The sequence below is a fragment of the Xiphophorus couchianus genome, chromosome 15 (genome assembly GCF_001444195.1).
Source record: "Xiphophorus couchianus chromosome 15, X_couchianus-1.0, whole genome shotgun sequence".
In the NCBI taxonomy this organism is placed as follows: domain Eukaryota; kingdom Metazoa; phylum Chordata; class Actinopteri; order Cyprinodontiformes; family Poeciliidae; genus Xiphophorus; species Xiphophorus couchianus.
This window is the reverse complement of record NC_040242.1, coordinates 8,238,936-8,263,018: the sequence shown is the minus strand read 5'-3', so window position 1 is coordinate 8,263,018 and position 24,083 is coordinate 8,238,936. Positions and strand designations below refer to the sequence as shown.

Genomic DNA, 24,083 nt, shown 5'->3' with positions numbered 1-24,083 from the left:
GTCAGAAGATGCTTGAAATCAACTGCATGACTGCACTGAAGCCCCTGCAGAGACCAGAGTTTTGTAAATTTCCTTTTGTGGTGCAGCAGATCATCCAAGTGGAAATTACAACAGAGGACAGGAGATCAATACTCTGAAGAGCAGAGAAGGGTGAGCAGATAAATGGAGCTGCATGTGCATCTTAATTGCATTTTGTCAGTTAAATGGAATACTTTTACTTAGATTTGAGAGCATAGTTTTTGTCTGAGAGAAAACAAATGAAGGTAAAAATCTGAATCCAGATAAGAATAAAGTTTTATTTCATGCTCACAGGAGCAAAATAACAACCTGTGCTTTAACAGTGCTCTGAGAGAGATGTGCGTTTTCTCCCAATCAGCTTTATTTTACTTTTTCATACAAACATTGTAATATTTTGCGTTCCAAAAGTGCATTTCAATTCGGGCCATGCAAACTGCAAACTGTGCTGCTCTCACTCGGGGCTCTCGCATCTGGCAAAGTCTCTGTCTGAACTTTCAGCAAGCAGAGGAAATCAATAAACAACATTACTTTGAAAAACATTAACATTATGGGCTCCTACATGCATCATTGCAGTTTTCTCGAGCAGAAAATGGGCTTTCAAACCTCTGAAGAGGACGCAGATAATTCCCTTTAGATTTTCTAGTTTTAGTGACACAGTGTATTTTACAGGCACACATACAGACACGGAACAAAAAAGTTGTGACCCAACATATTTCTCTGTCGAACCTCATGAAGAAGGAAGACGGTAAGTGATGGTACTGTCCCCAGAGGCACAGAGTGACTTGCTGTCATAAAGGGAGTGATGCTCTGTGAAATGGCAGGAATCTCATTTTGCTGGCCCATTTTCACAAGTGTCATTATCACACATCTCAATGTCCTGGAAGCTGGAGGCATCAGTGTCGTCCTCTCTGCTGCTCCCACTGTTCCTGAATGCAAGGCTTCCAATGAAGGGGTACACACTACCTGTGAACAGCTCTTTGATATTATAATGCGGGAGTTCAGGGTCTTGTCTTTCAGGCTTGGTGATACATCGTACATCCATGGCTTTGTTCCTCTGGTAGTACTTTGAAAACTTATTAAAGATCACAGTGATGGGCAGAGCCACCACCAACAGGCCACAGATGATGCATAAGGTGGCCACCACCTTCCCTGCTGTCGTCACAGGACATGTGTCACCATAACCCACTGTAGTCATTGTGATCATGGCCCACCACCAACCTGAAGGGATGGTCCCCAAATCCGTGTGCTTCTCCTCCTTCTCCGCAAAGTAGATGAGGGCAGAAAACACTGAGATTCCCACTGAGAGGAAGAGAATGAGCAGACCCACCTCTTGATAGCTGTGGCGGACGGTTGCACCCAGAGCTCGCAGTCCGATGGAGTGGCGGGCCAGTTTGAGGATTCTGAGAACCCTCATGAGTCGAAGAACCTGGACTACCCGCCCCACATTTTCCAGGTCTTCGCTCTCCTCTTCGTCAGATTTCTCCAGAGCTAAAGTGAAGTAAAACGGCAAAATGGAAGCAACATCGATGATGTTCAGAGGGTTTCCAAGGAACTTCCTTCTAGATGGAGCAACAACGAACCTGATGAAGAACTCTGTGGAAAAGCAGGCAATGCAAATCTCTTCAAGGATGGTGAGGACAGGGTCCTCAATGGGACGGTCATTATCGTCCACCTGCTGAAACTCCGGCATGCTGTGTACACACATGGCAATGATAGAGGTCAATACCACGCTGAGGGAGGCAATGGCAATAATCTTTGAAGCTTTGGAGTGAGCGGGATCCTCCAGTCTGAGCCAGATGTAGCTCCTCACTTCTCCACACCATGCCCCTTTGAACTTAGCCAGGTCCTTGTCAAGAGCGGAGAGCTCTTCAAAGGAGGAATCGAAGCTCGGCTCCTGTTCTTCACTCTGGATGTCCCAGTCTTTGTCCTCAATGTACTCCTTTCTCTCATGGTACCAGGTGTCGCAGCAGGGGCTGAGGTGCACCTCATGGATGCCCCAGTACTCAATTTCCTGACTGAAGGAAAAAATGCAGAACTCCTCCATCATGTGGATGCGACCCGTGTGATAGAAGTTGAGCACACAGAGGAAAACGTGAGGATTCCTGTCGAAGTAATACTCCCTCTCGGTTGGGCTGTAGTCATCGCATAGCTCCAAGATGGCGGCCTCACTCGAGCAGCGCAGCAGACGTGCCAGGCGTGTCTGAGGGAAGCGGAGCAACATGTCCGGGTCCACTTTGTGGCATACCCCTCCCACGTTGAGGTTGACCTGGTCCTCCTCTTTTCCATGTTGGTGGAGGATTTGGCCATACCCCATGGTCCTAAAACATCATGAGAAAAGTATTTGCAGTAAAACTCGGAAGTGGTAAAAGTATTTGCCCTGTTAGACATTTCTTCTGTTTGTCATCTCATCTTAGTATCAGGAAAACATAATTTCAGACGATTTAAAATAATAATGCTATGCATATATTTAGGGGAAAAGAATCCTCCAAGGGTATTAAACTCATTTTCATTTTGGGCCATATCAAGATTATGAATATGGTTGTGCCAGAAAAAAACTGGTTTGATTTTATTGATAAAATAATATTAAAGCATGCAACTGTTTTTTGAAGATTCCCTAGAGTTTAGAGGGCCATATAAAAAACTATGGTAGACCAGATTTGGCCCCTTGGTCTTGAGTTTGACACATGTGATCCAAACAAATCTGGCTCCTTTGTGAAAATATTACTTTCCACCTTGTTAACCACAGTATTTGGTTTCATTCGACACACCCAGGTATGATTTCTGCCAGACCTATAGAACCAATACATCCCTAAACAGAACCTGTCTGACAAAACGAAATAAGCTAAAAGCCAGGAAAAGAGCTGAAACAAAGTTATTGATTATCAATCACTCTGAAGGGAACTTCTGGTCTGAAGGGAACCACATTAAGAACCATTGTTCTCAAATGGAGAAATTGGCCAATTTGGCCAGCAAAATTACTCCAAGGGGGCATTAGTGACTCATTCAGAAAATCACAAAACAACACAGAAATACTGTATGTCCAAAGCACCACAGGTCTTTTTTTAAACACAGCTCAGGGTTCATGATTCATCAATAAGAAAGAAAATCGAGACAAATGCATGCATTGGAGAGAGCCAAGGCAAAACCCTACACTGTCTAAAAAGAACAAATTGTCCCACTCCACATTTGCCAAAAAGCAATTTGATAATCCCAAAGACATTTATTAAAATATTCTGTTACGTGATAAAAGAAAAAAAAAGGTCATCCTGTTACATTTGACATCAAACTAATAGTATTTCAGAGAATGAACATCACAAAAAGTCAAACGTATTGGCGGTGATGTGATTGTCTGCGGCAGTGCTCAATTTAAGACCACTTGGATTACGCAGCACAATAATAATCCATGACACTCTAGAAATTACTTCGCTAAATAGCTGACTTAAAGTAACTAAGAAAGCTAAAATCTAGACTTAAGTCAAATTAAGACACTTCTGCAGGACCCTAAAAAGGGTATTAATGCTCAAAAATCTTACAAAGTAGCTTAATTAAACCTATTCTGTTAGACACTCATTGACAATTTAATGACAGTTATTGCCACAGGTTTAGGTTTAAGTGGCAATTACATGCCACCACATAGGGGCCAGGTTAGTTTTGGTAGCTTCTTTACCCTAAGAAGCGAATTTATTACCTTTGTATTAATCAGCTTTTCTTGGACTGATGATAAAATATGTTTTATGATTGAAACATTAAAAAAAAAAAGAAATTTGACAGGATGTTTCTTTACTGGAATATAATGAGACAAGGGAAATAAAACAATCTCAGGCAACAGGTTAAAATTAATCACTTTTCTAAATTTTTACATTAAATACTATCCTCCAACAGTTCATCCTGCTTCTATCTATTGATAAGCTTTTGCTAAAATATATATATATAAAATTTAACAGGTTTTCCAACACTTTTCACTTGAACTAAATACAAAACAAAAACATAAACCCTACCTGTAGTTTGAGCCTTTCTTTCCATTAAATAACTTTTATGCAACTGGTTTTGCTCCCATGTTCCACTGAGATGCAGCCATCAAGACGATGTGGGGTGAGAGGAGCAACATGAGGAGAAGCAGCTGGGCAGTGCACTGCCGCAGCCTCACGGACGGGACAGGAGGAGCTGGAGCTGGGACAGCCAAGCGGCAGCAGTTTATTGCCTTTTACAGGGAACAGGGAGGAGCAAGAGGACATGGGAGGAGAGAGAGAGCCTGCAAAGATGTAGAGATGCAGAACCGGACAATCTTTGTGGCTTCTTTATTACCAATAGGCTTTTGATGTTCCTGAATATTGACTGCTGCAGTATTTTACTACCGTTTTTGATCATAACAGTACATTTTATTCCATCTGATAAGACTGCACTTGCAACCCCTTCATGTTTTATTGTTTAAAAATGTGTCTTGGCTGTTGCTTGAATGCTCTGTAGCTTAAAGGAGCTGACATCAGCTTGTGCATGAAGAACACAGTGAAGTAGTAACATCAGAGATTTTAATCCTCTCTGAGAAGGTGCTGCTGTCAGGCTGACCGCCAAGCAAAACCTTCAGACTCTATTTGGCAGCAAAAAGGAACTACAGCACACTCCCTGAGAAAGAATAGCTTTAAAGTGACTTCCAGAAACATTCACATTTGAAAACGTTTTTCCCACAACCAAAAACTTTGATTATATATGTATGTAAAAATCTCAAAAGTGTGGCATACACATTCAGCCACCTTTTATGTTGATGTAATTGAATTAAAGTCAACTAGAAGTAGCTTAATAAGAAAACAGAAGATAGTGATCTGATGATATGAAACCAAAATAAGAAAATTTGGCCTGCATGCACAATTCAAAACTAACACTCCACATGACCCTAAAAATATTATCCCCATCGTTGTGGCAGCATCAAGTTCCAGGTTGCTTTTCTTTAGTGGTAACAGGATAAGCTGCCCAGAGTTAATGGTGAATGATGTTCTGGACTAAATTAAGGTTTATCCTAAAAATAAAATTTGTCAAATGATGCAGAGGATTTGAGACTGGGGTGGAGGTTCACAACGCGTACAGCTACACCGGAATGACTTAGATCAAAACAAACTCTTTTTGCTTGCATGACCCAGTCAAATTCCAGATCAAGTCAATCAGTCGTTACGCCTAAAACTGGCAAGAACTCCATAGACACTCATCCTTCAGTCTGACTAATCATTAACTATTTGGCATAATAACATATTGCCAAATAGCAATCATTTTCCGTTTCCAGGTGAGCAAATCTGTTTTTTATTTGCTCATACTGAGCCAAATAAATGGATTTATTGCATAAAATGTAAAATTATAAACCCAAAGATTCAGAGTTTTAAATAAAATAAAAACCTTTGTTAGTATTTTTAATAATCTGATGAGTTACAAATATCTAAGCATTTTTATTTCCAATTCAATTTCTTTCAAACTACTTGCTGGTTTTATATGCATAGTCTTTTTCTTGGCAGCATTTCGTACATCTTATAGATCAAGACAAAACGCAGAAACCAGTTGGCAGGAAATCAACATTAGCTCAGGCTGTCCACACAATTATCTCCAAAAGGCTGTAATTGGATCCACCTGTGAGTGACTGTGTTCGAGGGACAGGGACACTCTCCCTAGACATCCAAAGGGTTGACCTGCAGAGTTCCTTTCTCTTGACAAGCTTTATAAGAAGTGGCAAACATAGGAACTCTGAGGTTACCAGTCTCCCACAGACTGTACAATGGAGCATTTTCTTTTATTGAGGTGTGATAGGTTTTCATTGATTCAAACTTGATTCCTGTTCCTGATTTGGTGTTTCATGTTTTTAATTCTTATTCCCAGGCGGATTTTTCTCTTGCTAGCGGCTGCAAACATAGAGGCTCAACAGAAGCCCCCTATAAGTAAGGCTATCTGACTTGAAGTGGTGTATTTTCAGAGATTTGCCAACTCTGCAGGTTTTTCTTGCATATGTAGCTCTTTTTCTTCTTTAAATGCAGATATCAGAGCAAAATGCTTGGGGAATATTATGCGTGTGGATGTTGGGCCACTTGGAGGAAGCCTTTTGGATGTTGCTGTTATCATTAGTAAGCTTCTGCTTGTTTTGGCTCTTGTAAATCAAAATTTTGCACCCAAAACTGAAAATGTGTAAATTTTCTTATCCTAGATAACACGGCAATTGTTGTTACACCGAGTATTGCGGCGCAGTGTGGCTTCAGCATGAAGAGTGACTCATTTGGGAATGCCTTAATTTATATCTCCCTCCAAAACTGTTTTGCTCAAAATGTGGTAACAAGACTAAAGCTCTCACTAATAAAAAATACTTCCTTAAGCCTCTTTACCTTATGAGACACTCCTTTTTTTGCAGGATGATGAACTGTTCACAACTGCACTACAACTTCGCCTTCAAGGGAATCAGTTTTCTCAAGAAGAGGTGTATCAGGTGGCTGAAACCTGCCAGTATGATGTCTGGGCCTCCAGAGAAGTAATCTGTGACTATAACTACATGGAAGTGAGTGAACTGAGATCTAGGTACTGATCTGAATAACTGTTGTTTCTCACAGCTAATGGCATGTTTTTTTGTTTTTGTTTTTTTACCCCCTCTAGGTGTCAGTAAAACGTGCAACTCCGGAAGACTTTCCTCTGCCTGGACATCCTATCCACAGCTCAAAGCCTTCAAACCCTCGTCGAGCTGCAGAGGTGAACTCTAGAGATTGCCCGACTTTGAGTGGGGTTAACTTCTGGATGCCTGAATAAAAGTTGCCCTCTTGTATCTGATATGCAGAAACGGTCTATGGATGCAGGATTCAAAGCTACAACCATTGTGTTTTTCACACCAGAGGGAAAGAAACCTATGAGTTTGCTTGCTGCACAGCAACGTGGATATGGCATTGGAAATACTCCTACAAGGCTGGTTTTGAGAAGTCCAATGATTGCACCAGAAACTTTCATGCAGACAGTGAGTAAAAGGCAATTGTTGCCTGAGAACTGCTTAATCTGACTTGTTCACAGTAGGTCAAGAGATATGAAGTAAATGACTAAGGCTTCTCATTGTCAAAGATTCAGTTGGCACATCTTGACTTGTGTGCAATAATTGTACTCTTGTTCCATGGCGTGGTTCATATTTGCTTGTCACTCATTAAATTTCTATATTTTTGACATCCAGATAATGGGGGTTCCCATGAGAATTTTCAAAACTTCAACGATCTTTGAAAAGAAGTGGCTTGCAACACAAATTGATGCTGCAGCTGCTTGTCCAATCCAAGAGGGTAAGCACACTTTCAAGAACCATTTGTTTTGTCTAAGGAGTCTTGACATTTGGCAGTGTTGAGAGGCTTCCCTATGGCTTCAATATCTATGCCGTGGAGCTACATTCTTTGCATACACTTCCAAAGACTCAAATGATGGCAAACTTAATTGCAGAACCTGGCAGTAAATGACTAGCTTCTGTTCACAAGGCAAAGACTTGAGCACAGCTTTGCACATCCCAAAATTAAAACTGTTATCTGTTTATGCTCTTAATCGGTCTTGTGCCTAACTTGCAGGTAGTGTCTTCTTTACTCAAAGCACAATCACCTGGTACCTGCCCTGGCAGATGGACCCAATGACTTCTTCTGGACAGTTTAATCTGTTGGAGGTGCACTTTGGCATAAATGGTCAAAAGCTTGACGCTGTGGAGATGCAGGCCCGAGAATACTCTGTAGCACTCAATGACTTCTACATTGTCACTGAACTTCCCATTGGGGGTGTTGGTGGCTACTATGAGGTAACCTGGTTATGACATTTAATGTGTGAAGCATGCTGTTGGCAAGTTTCAAGTATTTTTAGGCTTGCAAAATGTACTCTGATAGGCAATGCTGGCTAATCTGTCTTTCTTTCCTTTGCATGAACTGAAACACTCCTGCAGAGCCACATTCAAGGTGATCTGTACTACGTCTCTTATATGATTGAGCCAATGCTTGAGCTGCTTTGGACAGAAGATGCTACTCATGAACAAACGAGATACAAAGTCTTTTTTCATATCACAACACATTTGCTACCACAACCCTTAGAACTTATTGACAGTGAGTAACTGGTTATGTATTTCTTTGACCGTTTTGTTTGCAAGCTTGTCTCATGCATTCATCTTCCTGCAGATACAGTTCCAGGAGAGAAGATGTTCAGGATGACGCTTGGACATTTTGCTGCTGATGTGGCTCTAATGAACATTACCTTCCCTGCTGAAGTTCTATCCATGCCAGACTGCAGTGCCCGAGGCTTTAACATCTTGGAACACATGTCTCCTAACACCAGCTTGAAGGTTTTTACCCTCCAGGTGCCCTTTGCAGACCCTGCAGTCTTGCAACAGGTAAACATTTTAGATGGATGAGAAATGTCTTGTTTGGCATGCTTCTAATATTGTCTCTTGATCAGACTGGAGAGGGAGTCACAGTCTACTCCCTTCACCTGACCTTTGGTCTGCTGATCCTGGATCAGCTTGTCTCATTCTCTCACAAAGCCTACTTGGAAGCTGTCGTCCAGGATATTGGTCTGCATTTATAAAGACTTGAATAATTCAAATTTCACTATTTGAACACTCCTAATTTTTTTTTTTTTTTTTTTGACAGTCCCGCCCTCTGTCTCTGGTGGCTGTGATAACCATAACTTCTATGTCCTTGTAAAATATGGAAGCCCAGGCTACAACTTTCAGACCATGGTGGGGAAGCGCTACATGACCCCCAGTTTGGCTCAGCATTATGACTCTATGGAGAACGGGACACACTTCAGTTTTGTTGTGCCATTTTCAGCTCCTGATGTTGCAGTGGAGGTATGACTCTGAAGGTTTTTAATCTTTAAAGGGACAAACTGTCTAATTTCAAGCGAAATTCCTCCTTTCAGGCCATTGAAGCTTCATCCACTAGGAGCAGGCTTGATATAGTTTTGAGTAATCCAGAGACTAATTCTCAAATTCAAGAATTATCTGTAGCTTGCAATTTTCCTTCAACACTCACAGGTAAGTTACCTTTATAACCACCTTAACATTTGGTAACCTTGTTAAAAACTGATGGTAAACATGTTCTCTTCTAGAATGCTTTCCAAATGGCACAATGACTGCTCTGGCTTTAAAACTGGAATCGGTGCCCTTGCTGAACCCCAGCCAGCTCACCCTTGCGGATCCTTCCTGTGGCCCTGTCCACAGTGATGACCGCTATGCTTTCTTTGTCTTCACAGTGAATTCATGTGGTACAACAAGGAAGGTACATTGGCACTCAATGATTACAAGGTGTCTTTCTAACACAGCTGAACTTGTAACTTTTTTCAGTTCATGACAAATGTCATGCTCTATGAGAATGAGATCTCACTGCCAGATGAACTTCTAATGAAAAAGAGTCCAACATCAGAGGAACCAGAGTATTAGTAAGATTGAGCTTTAAACTCTTAAGAACTGATTGACAACTTGAAGGGTGGAGAATTGTGTTAAAACTTTGCTTTAAATTCTCAGTTTAAAGATTTCCTGTTTCTATGACATCAACACAAGCCAGACTGTAGCCTTCAACACAAGACTTCGCAGGAGTGAACCTTATGCTGAAAACTCTAAAGGCCAGTTGCAAGTTGTAATGAGGCTTGCTTTGGGTAAGGATTGACTAAAACTCAACCTCAGATTTGAGAAGGCAACTGATTTAAGTGACTAAATGTCATCTTAATCTCTTAGATGACTCCTACAGTGCATTTCAAAACTATGAAGAGTATCCCTTAGCAAAATATCTACAACAGCCACTGTACTTTGAGGTGGAGCTGCTGAAATCTGCTAATCCTCTGATTTCACTTGAGTTGGAAAACTGCTGGGCAACACAAGGCAAAGACAGAACATCCCAACCCAGATGGGATCTGATAATTAATGGGTATTTTTACAGTTACACTTGACAGTTTGTCAAGGTGAAGCTGTTGCAAAATTAAATATCTAGACTAGTCTCTTTAAGATTCATTCATAACCAACTTGACACCTTCTGCAGCTGTCCAAACCCAGCTGACCCTTACCAGGTAGTCTTTCATCCTGTTTGGACTGATGCCAGGGTTGGGTATCCCTCCCACTTCAAACGGTTTGAGATCCAGACGTTTGCCTTTGCTGATGGCAAAGATGACATGAGTACCAAGGTACCTTACAAAACTGGGTTGGGTGTATAAATCTCGTTACATTTGAAACGTATAGCAAAATGACATCTTAATCTTGCAGCTTTTTGTGCATTGCGACATTGTGATCTGTGACTCCAAAAATCCCCTTGGTGGCATTTGTGGAGGCCAATGTTCAAACCCAAAGCAGACAACAAAAGGTGAGATGGACGATTTCAGCTTTGGTGTCCTACAGCACTCTGGAGACTTAATCTGTTTGAGGAAAGATTAATCTTACCATGTCTCCTTTTCACAGGTCTATGGCTTTGAATATGTGTCTCTTGGCCCAATAAGATTGAATCTTTAAAAATAAACACTTACAATTGAAACTGGATTTGGACTTTTTAATCTACCACAGGTTAAGCTGCAAGCTAGTCTCAATATTTGCTTTCTTTTTGTGAATAACACTACCGTTTAGCCTAAAGGCATGGCACCTGATGGGTTTTAAGCAGAGATGGTGAAGTTGAATTTAATCACCTTAAACTTGACTGTAAAGCTGAGAATTTCTTTTTTTTTTTTTTTTAACTATGCCTTTAATGTTACTGGTGCTGTAGGTTTGTTCATGGTTTAGACTAGTTTATTAGGAAAGATCTTGTAACACTTGTATCTAAAGGTATATAGTTATACTTGCTTCTCAGACTGAAAGTCAGTGGCTGAGATGTTGACGCCTAGGTTTTCATGGTTTCATAAGATGAACATATTGTTGTGCTGAATATGTTCAATGTAGGAGCAGCTTCATACAGTGAAGAAAATCATTATAGCATGAAGATGTTGTTGAAGATCCCAAGTTGAACATTTTGTTAAAGGTCTTATGTTCAACATAACATCTTAAGTTCAACACCTTATGTTGAACTGAGGATGTTCAGCAGATGAACATCTCCTGAAGATGTTCTTTGTCTTGTGTTGATCATCTCATAATTTTACAGAATGTTCAACGATTTGTTATTCAACATGAGATGGTGAAATTGTTCAACACCAACATAACAGCCGGTGTTGAAAGTTGTTCACAGAACTAAGCAACATTTTATTGTTACAAGGTATTTTTCTAATTCACTTCCTAAAAAATATAAAAGAATGAACTGCTGAGAAGTTCTAAATTGTTGACCTTTTTCCCCTCAGTATAATTAAGTAATTAACATTACAATAATAAATCTTTACTGTGCAAAAGAAAACTGATGCAATACTTGGTTTGTGGTTTGACAAAAAATGAATTAAATGGAGTTAAATTGTTTCATCATGAATAGATTTTGGATTTAAAGTTTAATTTGGTAGGGCAGGTCATTTTTGAACCTTAGGACAAGGGGAGTAAACAGAATGTAAAGATCTCACAAGGGTTAAAGTTTTCTGGTAAATGGCTGCAGTGACTGAACCTGCAACTTTAACTAAACATGCTGCAGCTCTAAATCACTTTAATAGTAATCATTTCCAGCTTTTAGGTTTGGCTGCATCAACTCCAGTGGTCTTGGATGGACTGGGTGAAATATTGTGCTTATAAACTGGAGTAAATCTAGATTGCAAATATTTGCTACAATCATGACACAAAACTGAAGTTCTTTGGACCTAAAGAGAAACAATCTAGAGTTGGCACACAGCTCCAGTTATTACAGCTAGAAACTAGCAATCAGGCCTGTTTCTGGGTGCAGTAATGCACTGTCTTTAAAAACTCAGATCAAAGTTTGCCAATCACCTGAACATTTCCAGGGTTAGGACTACTCTGACAGCAAGATTTAGAGAAACTCACTCATGCATTTCTTTAGTTGTATTGATTACTGAAAGTGTATTTGGTCCACAAAAAAAAAATAATCAGACAGCTGATCCAGAATGCTGCCCCTACTGTCTATTGAATCCTCTCTCTCCCATCAGTTTGTCTAAAATTGTATCAATACCAAGAGTCTTGTAGTGACACTCCTTGTGGGAACACAAGGAGTGTGAGAACACACTCCTTGTGTTCCCACAAAAAACAGATTACAAATACTGCTGTTTGAGAGTCACTGAGTGGTTTATCACCACAATGCATTAAAGATTGGTTGCATCAACCTTCCAGACCTATCAGATTTTCTGGTTCTGGTCTGGATCCCCAGAACCAACATTCAGCTTCCAAGCACCTGAAAACTGAACAGCTGAGACACTGAGTTTCTTTAAGTCAAGATTGAAAACCCACTTGTTTAGAGTTTTAGAACCACAATAAATGAAGCATTGACCAGAATATTTGATGTACATGCCACTCATCAAAATGTAATGTTTCAGTTGACTATGGTGTTTTCTGTGAAACTTTGTAATTTTATTATGTAAAACACATTGGACTGTCTTACTGCTGGAATGGTATGCAAATGAACTTCATTTGATTCATCCAGTTTTGCTAGATTTTACCCACACTCCCCATTTGGGAAAAGTCCCAACCTTAATTCATTTTGAGGATTGTTTTCTCAGGCTGAATTTGAACAGTTACCCAACTGGCATTCTAGAGAATCCCATGAGATCAGTTTGATTCCCTGAGTTTAGATTCCTGTGTAATTCAATTAAATTCTCCTAAAGGACAGTGACTTGCAAACTAATATAATTGTAGGATTTTGTGGCTTAAAATGTCCTTTCACAGTAATCCAACAGGGGATGGAAGAAACATGCCCTGTTGCTCAGAAATTAAACTTTAGTCTCAGTACATGGAGTAGCCACACAACTGCTACAGTTTCCCCCACTTGTTTATAAGAAAATATTTAGAGCCATTTTCATGAGTTGTGTACATTTAGTGGTTGTGGACAAGAGTTTCAAGGAATTTTCAGGTCAAACATTTCACCTGCAGTTGCATTTTTAAAGTTTATTCTTTTTACTCCAGTTTGGATTACCAGAAAATGTTTGGTAACTTTTTTCTAGAAAACTTGAAGCTCAAAATATTTACCTAATGGTTGATATTTGAGAAAAGAAAAAAAATAAAATATTACTCTAGTGCCTACTAGTAGTTTTTCCCTGGAGATCCAATAAGATTTAAGTTTAGCTAGAGATCTTTAACCCTTGGCAATTTAGTTCTCAGAATAAAATGTGGCTCATTTGCTTGAAGATTTTAGTAGTTCTGTTCATCTAGTTTGGAGAGCTCTTCAGGTCATTAAGTTTTTACAAGTGCCAGATTTAAATGTCTATAGAACAATCGCCATCTAGTGGCTAAACCATTAAAAGCTTCCAAGATTAACCACAAGAATAGATCAAATTGTCAAAGGCAGGATTATTTTTTGGATTTTATTGAAAACTGTTCATTGTAATAGGTCCAGAGGAAATCTGCTTTTGGTGGGTTGAGGTTGTGCTTCTTTGTCCTGCAATAGACATCAGGATTGGATAAAGTTGCCATTTTAAGAGCATGTTATTTTAACTAGACAAACTTACCCCTTCTCATTTGTTTTGCAGTACCCTTCACAGCAAGATTAGCACATTGGCCTTGACAGATACCCTCTGCAGGGCTGGTTGTGTCACAAATTACCAAGTCACAGTGGACATAAACCTGTAAATTAGAGTGTTATTTTCCATTAGTCAGATTTTTAATCCTACAGTCAAGTTAAACCAGTGTGCCCAAAGTTGGACCTTGAGGGCTGGCATCCTACATGTTTTAGTTCTCTCCTTGGTGGGAGCAACACATTTTTCAGCATGTTTAGGATCTTAGGCCTTCTAATGCGTCATTTGATCCAGGTGCATCAAACCACGAAGCAAATTAAAACATGCAGGCTGCAGGCTCTTGAGGACCGACTTTGGGCACCATTGAGTTAGATACTTACCTCATGCTTCAGAACCTGCTTTTCCTGAATGAAGGCAAACATCTTCATTGAAAAGCGTTTGTAGCGGGAAGGGACAGAAACTCTGTCATCCACTGAGACGGTATTGAAGACTGTTGCATAGCCATCGCCGGAGTATGCACAACTGGAGCAGAAAGTAAAGTTATTTGACCACAAGTTTAAGGATTTGAAGTTGCTTAAGATTATTTTACCTGGCTACAATAATGTCCCAGCTGGGGAGAGAGGTCCTTTCTTTCTCGAGAGTAGCCCAGCAGTTATCCAAGATCAATGCCAAGTGAGGATCAGTTGACTGCACCAACTCAACTTCAAAGTACAGTGGCTCCCTCAAATATTTCTCCACTGGATAGTCTTCAGCTTCATAGAAGTCCTGATATGAAGAATCTAGAGAGGAGTGTGTCCATTTTTTTAATACATCGTTAGAAGTCCAACAGCAAGTAGTCATGATATTTAGATCATGAAGCATCCTCACCTGTTGCTAACCTCATTTGGACAGTCATTTGTCCAGAGCCGATCTCTGCCTTTGGCTCATATAGTCTTGACTTTGCATGGAAGGCAATCGTTTGTGTGGCATTAACCACATAGTAGCAGGAGACAGTTTGCCTACAGAAAGATGAAGTCAGCAAAAATCCCACAGCATATTAAAAGTCAGTTGGCCTTACCTGTATTCAGGGTCAACAGGTGATGTGTGGGTAAGGCCCTTCTCAGTGTTGTAGTACAGGCTAATCTCATTTTCGTACATCATGTAGTTGTCGAAGAACTAAAGAAAAATATACAAGTTAAGTCTTGATCCAAATACGGTAGTTAAATACTGACTGACTTACTGTTCTAGTTGTTCCACAGGAGTCAGCACTGAAGATAAACTGAGCAAAGCGATCATTGCTAGAGACTGGTGTGCAGGACTGGTCCTTTAGAGTGAGCCAGCTTGGGTCAAGATTGGGCACAGACTGCACTTTCACAGCCAAAGCACTGATTGTTCCATTGGGGTAGCACCCTTCAAGGAAAAGAGGAAGTTTTAGATGCACTGCAATAGTGTTTAGTAGCTGTATGCATGTACTTACTGGTGGTTGTCAAAGGGAAGTAGCAGGCCAGGAACAAGTCAGAAAGAATCCAGTTGGTAATTGGGTCCCACACAAGCACATCCAGTCTGGCTCGGATTGAATTTGTTGTGATCAACTGGAGGGAGAAGCTATTAAGTGTTGCTGTTCCTAGTCTCTGCTTTCCACACAGTTCAGATTTGCAGTCTCACCTCAAAAGCTGAGCTGGTAGCTGTATATGGCACTTTAATGGTGCCATGTGTAGCATTGCCTTTAAACTTGTAGGCCTCTGCCAACTCTGGAGTCAAGTCCAACCCACCAACCATTGTGTTGAAGTTGGTCCCTTGGCTGCCATATTTCACTATAATGTAGAACTGATCCTGGTCACAAGTGCCAGTGAGTGTGGGCAACACTGGAAGTAGTAAAGTCATTTAGTTTTTCAATTTAGAGCAGAGGGAAGTTTGTGTGCAGGTTTTACAAGTCTTACCAACATCCTGAAGAGATGCCTGCAATTCCACTGCATGAGCAAGTGAACTTTCCTCAGGCAGAATGACAAAGCCAAAGACTACACTAAGGGTGTAGGTAGTCACCAAGACCTCTGGATTCTTTAGAGGAGGAGAGTTTAGGATTAACTAAAAAAGTGGACCAATAAGCCAAGAATACCTGCAATAGCCAACATACATGCTTGAAGATGACATCAGTATCAAAAGGAACTTTGATAGAGAAGACTGATGTTCCATTGTCAAATACATGCTGCTGAACAGTGAACCCTCTGGCATTGCTCTCCTCTACAGTAAGGACTCCAGTAGTAAAAGTGATGTTCCTCAGCTCCACATCATGAAGGAATGTTCCAACATAAAGGTTGAATTCCCTCATTTCTGGCACAGTACCTGAAAGACCAGACATGTTAAAAAATTTGCAGCATACCACTTTCAGGTTCTTTTTAGTGAAACTTACGGTCATCGGTGTAGGGAGGACGAGGCATTGGTGGGGTTGTAATGGGGAACAAGATCTTATATCTTGTGTCTTGTTGAGTTTGATCTGCCCTCCAAAAAACTTCCAGCATTGGCTCAATAGTATAGGTGATGTGGTACTGGAAGTCTGGTGCATGGCTCTGCAATTGAACATGCAGATTTAATATTAGAAAGTTACAACATACATTTATTAAGAGCCCTCAACCAACCTTGTAGTAGCCATCAGGTGAGCCAATTGGGATCTCCACAATAATATAGAAATCTGTAATATACAGATAGTACCCCCTTGCAGCCATCTGAGCTTTATCCAACCTCAGTCCATTGATTCCCATGTTCATTTCTACAAGTCTAATGCTTCCATCCAACAAAGGAGTCACACGGCGAGGTACATGCCAAGAGATTAGGTCCTCAGTGAACAGGAGGCCACCTAGTCATAACAATAAGTCAGGCTATTGATAGTCAAATGTCATGTAAAATCTGATTATTTAGAGACTTGCCTGTGGGACAAGCAGCTGCCAAGTTGAAGACACTCAGTCCATCTTGAGCCTTGTGGTAAATGCTCACCTTCAATACTTCCATGGGGACTCCAGCAACCTATGATTATATTTAGTATCACTTACAGCTCAAGCAGCTAATGTTTTACATTTCAACTCTACTTACAGCCTCTGAATAAGTCTCAGCTGTGTTGTAAGGACTTCGTACAACCACACGAGTAGCTGTAGTCATGGCACTGTAACCAGCTTGTTGGGCTTCTTTCAAGACCATTGACATAGGTTCAGGAGTGAAAAATGTCATCTTCCAGATTCCAGACACGTCTTCAGAGGTCTGGGGGGAGAGAAAAAAAAGTTACCATTTTGGCTGGAAAGCTAGGCTTTAGGAAAATCTTGCCAGCCATTTATACTTACACCAGGGATTGTGTTGAGTTGGAAGTCCTCTTCAGCATGGGGAGCCATGTATCCTGAAACCTACAAGACAAAATAACTTCAAACTATCCTCTAGATTAGCTGTGAAGTCATTTTAAAGATTTTGACCCACTTCCATGTAGTTCCTGTCACAAAGGATCTCTCGGGGGGCCCAGCGAGTATAGCTGCAGGTCTGTGCCACATGGTGACTAATCACATCAGAAGGACTATGACGGTAGATTTTGAGTTTCAGACCAACACCAATCATCATGTCATCCTAAACGCCCAGAGAGTTATGATATTACACCAAGCCCAGTTATGCTGAAGCCAGAATCATTGCGCTGCACTTAAACAAACCTTATTCTGAACAAAGCACCCTAGCAGAGAGGTGTAGATCCTAGTGTTGCCCCAGGGGTCTGACTCCATGCTGTAGCCACACTGAGCAGCTAGTCTGGGTGTCAACAAGATGTACTGGGTGCCATCTGGATGGCAGAGACAGCATATGAGTAACTTGCACCTTGGCTAGAGTCACTGCAGCTGATAAAACTTACCAAACTTGAAACTTACTGAGTGCTTCTACTTCAAGCTGATTCCCCAATGCGAGAGCCTCATCTAGGGTCAGCCTCATCAGATTACCAACACAGTCTGCCTTTAAACCACTGCCTGTTGAGAAGGCCAGTTAAACCACTTGTTAAAAAGCTCATGAGATTGAACAGATGAAAGTCAAGCTTACTTGGCTGAGGACTGATCATCATGTTTGGCCATGCTTGACCCAAGGCAAAAAGGGCCACAATCAAGTTCCAGAGAAACCTGGAATTAAAGGAATTTCAAAGATAAAATCAATTCTACACATTTAAAGAGAAAAAAAAACAAAGGAAAAACATACTTACAGTCTCTTGGGTTGCTGCATGAAGCAATGTAACAGAAGCCAAACAAAAAGCAACTGCAGCCAGAGTTGGTTTACTGTAAGCACAACAAGCCCAAAGGACAAAGCAGCTCTGAGGGAGAGGAGCTGAATGTGTTCTGAAGATCCCAGCAGCTGTTTTACATGTGCTGGTCACAGCCACACCTGTGACCTAATTAGTGGGAATTCCTTACACCTAAGCTTTCCCCCCAGAGACAAGCAAGTCTGATCACAATTATTCACCCAGTTTGTTGTTTTGAATTGACTGCTTTCCATAAAACGAGTGTTTCATTTCTAACACCATAATGTGACTATCAAAAGTGGATGTTGTGCAGACTTATCTTTCAGAATGAACATTTGGATTTTATTGTGAATTTTAGTGACACATTTTGCCTAATAAGTTCCTTTTACTGCAAATGCTTTGTGGAGTGGACAGAAGCAGTTATCCTCTATGCATTTGAGGCTTGTTATGTTACAATATTTTCATCCCTGACCAAAATAATGACCCAGTTTACCAGTGTGGTAAACCAATTATTTATTTGTTATATTTTTTTTTAGCACAATGTACATTGCATGGATTTACACAAGAAATGCCTGAATTATTCAATTAGAACTTCAGTCATTCCAAGGAGAACTTTATCCTTCCTTTGAATATGATTATTGATTTGACAAACTGCCTTATGAGTGTTGATGTTACTACAGAAAATCTATTGTTGTCAGAAGAAGATAGAAAGATGGTTTTAAAAGAGAAAGAAAAAACACATTTTTCAGTCAGGTTTTCAATTCGATTTATCAATACATCATAGCATGTGACATCACAATGCACTTTACAAGACAAACGCATTCAATTTGTATCAATAAATACATGTTTTCATTTCAGTGTCATTCATGCTAATTTAAGGTAATCACATATAGCCTCAGATCCAGTAACAGCCAGTTCTGGATCTGAGAATCTATAAAAATGCAGTCAAATTCAGTTGATCATGTTATGAAAGTTGGTGACAGTTTTCTATTTATTGATGCCTAGCTGACTGCATTATGATTCTGACTTTGCAGAAATCCTTCATGCAACAATAGTTGAAAGGAAGAACTCCCTTTCAGCAAGAAGAACCATACAGCAGTGCTATGTTCAGTTTGATCAGTCATCTTCTGTGATCGACTGAGGTTAATCACAGAAGAAACAGGGTAAGACTGTTTCTATTTATATGTTGCCCAAATTTGCCCAAAATTAAGGCATCTATTCCTCAGTGTTTCTTTAACAACATGTATAGGAAGCCTTACAATGAAAATATTATACCTAACTGAAACAAATAGATCTCAGGTAAGATTTTTTAAAAATCAGCAATAATAAAACTCAGAAATCAAGCATGAAGTACAACCAGAAAAGGATTCACAAGTCTGAAAAAACAGATTAATGATCTGGTTTTTCACTATCATTCACTGCTTATAAAAATTAATATTTTATCATCTTCAGTGTGACGAGTGTCTGCATGAAATGTGCCTGTCCAAATGTCCTCAAATATCTGAAAGGACGTTCACTAAGTATCAGAGAAATCAGGTTTTCAAGAGGTTACACACAGATGCTTGTGTAAAATCATCAGTATCCTCTGTTTAACTTTTCCTGTTGGTCCAGAAGTGTCTGTTGCAGGCTCATTTTAGCATCTTCAAAATTAGCATCTAGCTTGAGTGCTTGTTGGAAGTCACTTTTGGCATCTTCAAAAAATCCTGGAAGAATGCATGAAAACAGTATTAACACATGATAAGTTAAAGACTAGTATAGTGTAATACAGTGTTGCTTTTACCAAAGTTCTAGGCACCATCTAACATAATGACTGCAAACACACAGCTCCATCTAATGGCCATTAAAGGCATAAGGCAAAGTGATCACGCTTCCAAAAAGTCTTCATGATTGTTTGTTTTTTTTTGTTTTTGTTTTTTTGCTCTTTTGGAAAGTAAGTATCTTCTAGATAGTCAATGCTTATTATCCAAAAGACATGTAAATTATATGCATGTATATTGCGCCTGTATAAAATATTAATTTTTAGTTTGCTGCTTTTATCTTAAAAACAGTACTTTTTTGTCTGTTATGTCATTGATTAAGTCATTATTTTAGGAAATTTTAATTGTATGTTTGGAATTTCTATGAAACTGCTTTCGGTAGTTTGTTATTTCTTTGATTCAGTTGACTGTTCCAAAATCATTATTTACATTTTCAGTTTCATACTTGTAGATCTTTGGGGGAGGTTTCCTCTAGACTAGCTGCAGGAGAGATATGAAAGGATGTGTATGCATGATGATATTGTAAGTCATAAACATCAGAATTGATAGAAATAACCCCTTGAAATCTAAGTTTCACCAATTGAACTAAATACTGAAATAAATTTACGCTTTAATGACATGCTTATTTATATGTTTTGCTCGTATAATGAGTTCTTTAGGAGACAAATGAAATATCTGGACGGACAATTTTTTTTTTTTTTAGCAAATCATACTTTTAATTTGAAGAGTCCGACCGGATGAAGGCGATTATCTTAAGTTTTTTTTTTTGTTATTTGTTTTTTGTCCAATTTAGATCTTTTGCTCATTGTCAGGGGTGGTTTTTGTTACCTAATCTATAGCGGACGAGTCCTCTGTTGTAGAAAGGGATTGGAAACTGGCAGTCAGTCTGTATGGCGGAGGTGTAGTCCTCCATTGCTTCATAAAAATCCACCCGGAAGTACTTTATCTGACCACGATTGTTGTAAGCGGTAGCCAGTTTGGAGGCTTCACAGTTCCTGCGCGGATAAAACAGAGACGAAACTCTTTATGGCGATGAATACTAAACCTGTACACAAGGAAGATAGAAATATGCTGGCTTTCGGGAAATGAAATTAATGGTACTAAATTTGACAGGTAAAACGGCTGATGTTCTTATCAGCCGTTAGCTTGTTTAACATGTCTTGAAAGGCAAAATCATACCTGGACTGTAAACAGGAAGAGATAAATCTTGCATACAACTCCTCTGCCTTGTCAAAATTGCGTTTGTTAAACTCAGAATGCGCATTTTCAAGTAGCTGACAATTTTCGTCCTCCATAAAGGTAAAAGGTTGTTGAGGATGTGACGTCATGAAACAGATAGTCCAATCAAGTTCTTGTGCGTCTAAAGACGTGCCGTAACATAATTGAGTATGGAAAAGTGACCAAATATCAATATTGTCAGACCAAATGTCACGTTTTACTATTATTATTAATATTATTATTAATAATAATAATAATGGCACTATTGTTACTATATTCAATACAATTAACTTGAAAAAATGAAAAAGTGGTAGTCTTTTGCAGTCTCCATCAGGTTTTGTTTAGAGTCAGGTGTGTAGAGTTAGTTCCTCACTAACGCTACACAAAATAACTCGATTCTAAAATGCATTTTAGAATCGATATTAGTGTTATTTAAAGCTTTTAAGTCAACCTACTTCATTCTCAGTCAAATTCCAAACTGCATTTTCACTGTTTATCATGATTTATTTGGGTGGAATGTCATCTTAGATTGAAATATTTTTCACAAAAATTCTACTAGCACATTATAGTGGTGTTGTGTAAATAAAATATGAATTATACCTTGATTATTCAGTCAGCAGAGGGCAAATATTTGACATAATGAAAATACAATCACATTTGCAGAGGTAGTTTTTCTTTTCATGAATGACGCTATCAGTGAGCCAATTCCTCTGAAACAAATACACAATTTACTCTTTGAGCCAAAAATACAATTGTGAAATTTGTGGCACTTGTTCTCACAAATGTTACAATAGTTCATGAATCAGAAGTGTGCTTAAAATAATCTGATTAGTAAAAAATATTTCAGCATAGATTTGGCCCATCGATATATTGCATTTCTCTTTGTGTCAAACTTTGACTCTGATACCATCTTTAGCATCTTTAGCCTGCTGGTTTGTGTTTTTCTTACAGCACTTAGATTCTAACAACACCTGGGACCTGATTCCTGGACATGCAGGCGGACATATCAGGTGCAATTTAGTTCATTTTTCCTCTTTACTTTTCAAATGCCCTGATGGATTGGCTGTCTTAATGTTGAGTCACATCACCATGTCAAATATAACCAGTGCATGTGAAGATACAATGCAAGCAAAGGCTATTGTTCAAGTAAGGAGTTATTTTATATAAATAACTTCAAAATAATGATGATTCCCATTAAATAAAAAATATTGTAATAAAAACAGTCTAAAGCATCTGTTAAATTGGTCATGAGATATTTTTTGGTCATCTGTACAACAACAAGTAAACATATAGCAGGGAGAAATCCTTAGACAATTTCTCAAGCAAAGAAGTCGCCTGTCATGGAGAAAAATTACACCTTATGGAGTAAGAGGTCAGTCAGCAGCTGAGTGCTTCCCTGAGCAGCTCATTTATCTCCAGACTGTGTCGACGAGTTGACGCAGATCAAACAGAACATGCAGACCGAGAAAGAGAGGCTACAAACAGGCTGCTTTTGGGGAAATGGAAATAACATTTAACTTTTGCTGCTATGTTTTATGAAAGCTTAACAATGGCACAGCCTCAACTGGTGGACCGCTCCACAACATCTAAAAGCAGAAAACGCACTGAGTATTGTTAGGATTTTGAGAAAAAATTATTTTAAGTTACCTCTCCATGTCAGTCAGTAAGTTTTGAATTTCTTTTTTAATTATTACAGACCAGTTAATAAAATGTAATTTATCAGTGAGATTTAAAGCAAATATTATGTTCAGCACTTGCCCAACATAAAAGTTTCTGTTTGCTGAGAGAGTTGACACACAGGTGTCCAAATCCATGTTGGACTGGCATCTATCTTTCATTCAGACCAGTTAGGTCTGCCTCACTAACGAATAACGCAAACGACTGCCAGTATTTTTGACATTACAGAGTATTCTCGGTTGGATTGTTGTTTTGTCTTGTTTTGTCGGTTGGTTCCATTGAAGTGTTGAACAGGAGAAATGCTTCGCTTCAAGCCAAGCCAAGTCGTTTCCAAGTGGTTTTCAAGTAGAAAACCACCTGAATTGATCTTAAACACTACATGAAAGTCTTTGTGCATAATCAAAACATCTACTGTAAGGTTTGGTGTAGCTACTTTAATTAAGATTTATTATTATAATTTTCAAATCAGAAATTGTGACCAATATACAAAATTATAAAAGCAGATGTGTTAATAAAAGCCAACACCTGCTAAAGATTCAGGTTGAGGCACAGCTTCTGATAAACCTCCTAAACAGAAAAGCTTTGTGAGTCTTCTCCACTTCTCAGACAACTGTGAGTCCCATTTATCTTTTTTCCTGAAAAGATGAACACACTAAAAGCCACACTGTGTGCGTGTGTATGGTAACCATGATGCGAAACAGCAAACAAACACAAAACAGCTGTCTGGTCAAAAGAGGGAAGAGGATCCAAACCAACCCAGGATTGTTGACTCTGCCTCGTTCAGTCGCCACAGACAGGAGACGCTCTGTCCACTGGGCTGTTTTAGGAACATTCCAACAATGACCTGTACCGGTTGTTTTCCTGGACACAGCCAGTCTTAAAAAGAGGATTTTGTAACAAGTTATATAAATATGTCATGTTAGTCTAGTTGTATTGTAATTTCTGTGTGTGGGTTGCAGAGTCAAATGCATGAACATTTTTGAAGACGTTTCCTGGCATCAGATGTTAAGACTGAACTATGGCACTTTGGTAACAGAAATGTCAGAGCTCTACTATCTAATTTTTCCATACTGACATAGAAATAGTCAAATATTTATTCATTCTGTCTGCGGATACACAGGTTTTGCTGCAGCTTGCAACAAAAGCAGACACTTCTATAAAATTGACTTCTAGCTCTTTACTACTGATCTCAGAGTAGCTATTTGATCTTTCACTGTATTCCAATCGAGTATAAATTGCATATTATAAACTTGCCAAAAAATCCTTAAATTAAGTGTATTTTCAATATTCCATTCTAATATAAATATTAATTTTTATCCTTTATATATATTCAAATATAAGTTATCTAAAAATAAACAATAAAAGTACATTTTGGAGATTCTTTGGAGAAATATTGTGCAGGAAATCATCAGTTGTAGGTGTTTAAATTTACTTGGAACCACCAAAGCTTAAACCTTGCATGATCATGAGACCCCACTGCCAACAAAAGGAGGCAAAAGTCCCCTTTTTCTGCTCAACTAAAATTTGTAGCAGCAGATGTTTGGAGGAATCAAGGAAAAGCTTTCAAACTTAGAAACACTGTACTAATAGTGCTAGTGCTGCTATCGATACTTGATCATCGTGCAAGTTGGATT

At 39.2% G+C, this 24,083-nt stretch overlaps 4 protein-coding genes across 5 annotated transcripts; 1 reads left to right on the top strand and 3 right to left on the bottom strand.

Moving 5' to 3' along the window:
* Positions 1-58: 58 nt before the first annotated feature.
* kcns3a (potassium voltage-gated channel, delayed-rectifier, subfamily S, member 3a) lies at positions 59-4,393 on the bottom strand. The gene is made up of 2 exons (XM_028039597.1): positions 4,017-4,393; positions 59-2,336 (listed from the first exon to the last, which is right to left on the bottom strand). The coding sequence occupies exon 2, from the start codon at positions 2,330-2,332 to the stop codon at positions 845-847; it is 1,488 nt and encodes a 495-aa protein (XP_027895398.1). The 5' UTR covers positions 2,333-2,336; positions 4,017-4,393; the 3' UTR covers positions 59-844.
* A 1,196-nt stretch (positions 4,394-5,589) lies between these two features.
* On the top strand, positions 5,590-10,512 carry LOC114158253 (uncharacterized). Its single transcript, XM_028039596.1, has 21 exons — positions 5,590-5,799; positions 5,878-5,936; positions 6,033-6,119; positions 6,200-6,321; positions 6,401-6,544; positions 6,640-6,732; positions 6,818-6,991; positions 7,199-7,301; positions 7,578-7,798; positions 7,940-8,096; positions 8,169-8,380; positions 8,446-8,560; positions 8,640-8,839; positions 8,911-9,025; positions 9,100-9,269; positions 9,335-9,429; positions 9,515-9,645; positions 9,725-9,914; positions 10,026-10,167; positions 10,247-10,351; positions 10,431-10,512. The coding sequence occupies exons 1-21, from the start codon at positions 5,777-5,779 to the stop codon at positions 10,473-10,475; spliced, it is 2,703 nt and encodes a 900-aa protein (XP_027895397.1). The 5' UTR covers positions 5,590-5,776; the 3' UTR covers positions 10,476-10,512.
* Positions 10,513-13,384: 2,872 nt separating this feature from the next.
* Positions 13,385-17,922, bottom strand: zpax1 (zona pellucida protein AX 1). Of its 2 annotated transcripts, XM_028039561.1 has the most exons (21): positions 17,762-17,922; positions 17,605-17,681; positions 17,439-17,534; positions 17,229-17,353; positions 17,005-17,148; positions 16,875-16,934; positions 16,630-16,794; positions 16,467-16,563; positions 16,179-16,396; positions 15,953-16,109; positions 15,677-15,885; positions 15,483-15,600; positions 15,208-15,407; positions 15,020-15,134; positions 14,783-14,952; positions 14,621-14,718; positions 14,431-14,561; positions 14,153-14,342; positions 13,944-14,085; positions 13,558-13,672; positions 13,385-13,487 (listed from the first exon to the last, which is right to left on the bottom strand). In XM_028039561.1, exons 1-21 carry the CDS (start codon positions 17,779-17,781, stop codon positions 13,414-13,416), a joined length of 2,721 nt encoding a protein of 906 aa, XP_027895362.1. In that variant the 5' UTR covers positions 17,782-17,922; the 3' UTR covers positions 13,385-13,413. The 2 variants fall into 2 exon arrangements, with proteins under 2 accessions (XP_027895362.1, XP_027895363.1); XM_028039562.1 differs by lacking the exons at positions 17,605-17,681; positions 17,762-17,922 and having other exon boundaries at positions 17,423-17,534.
* A 616-nt stretch (positions 17,923-18,538) lies between these two features.
* On the bottom strand, positions 18,539-20,897 carry ttc32 (tetratricopeptide repeat domain 32). Its single transcript, XM_028039629.1, has 3 exons — positions 20,734-20,897; positions 20,383-20,549; positions 18,539-19,500 (listed from the first exon to the last, which is right to left on the bottom strand). Exons 1-3 carry the CDS (start codon positions 20,880-20,882, stop codon positions 19,373-19,375), a joined length of 444 nt encoding a protein of 147 aa, XP_027895430.1. The 5' UTR covers positions 20,883-20,897; the 3' UTR covers positions 18,539-19,372.
* Positions 20,898-24,083: the final 3,186 nt, after the last annotated feature.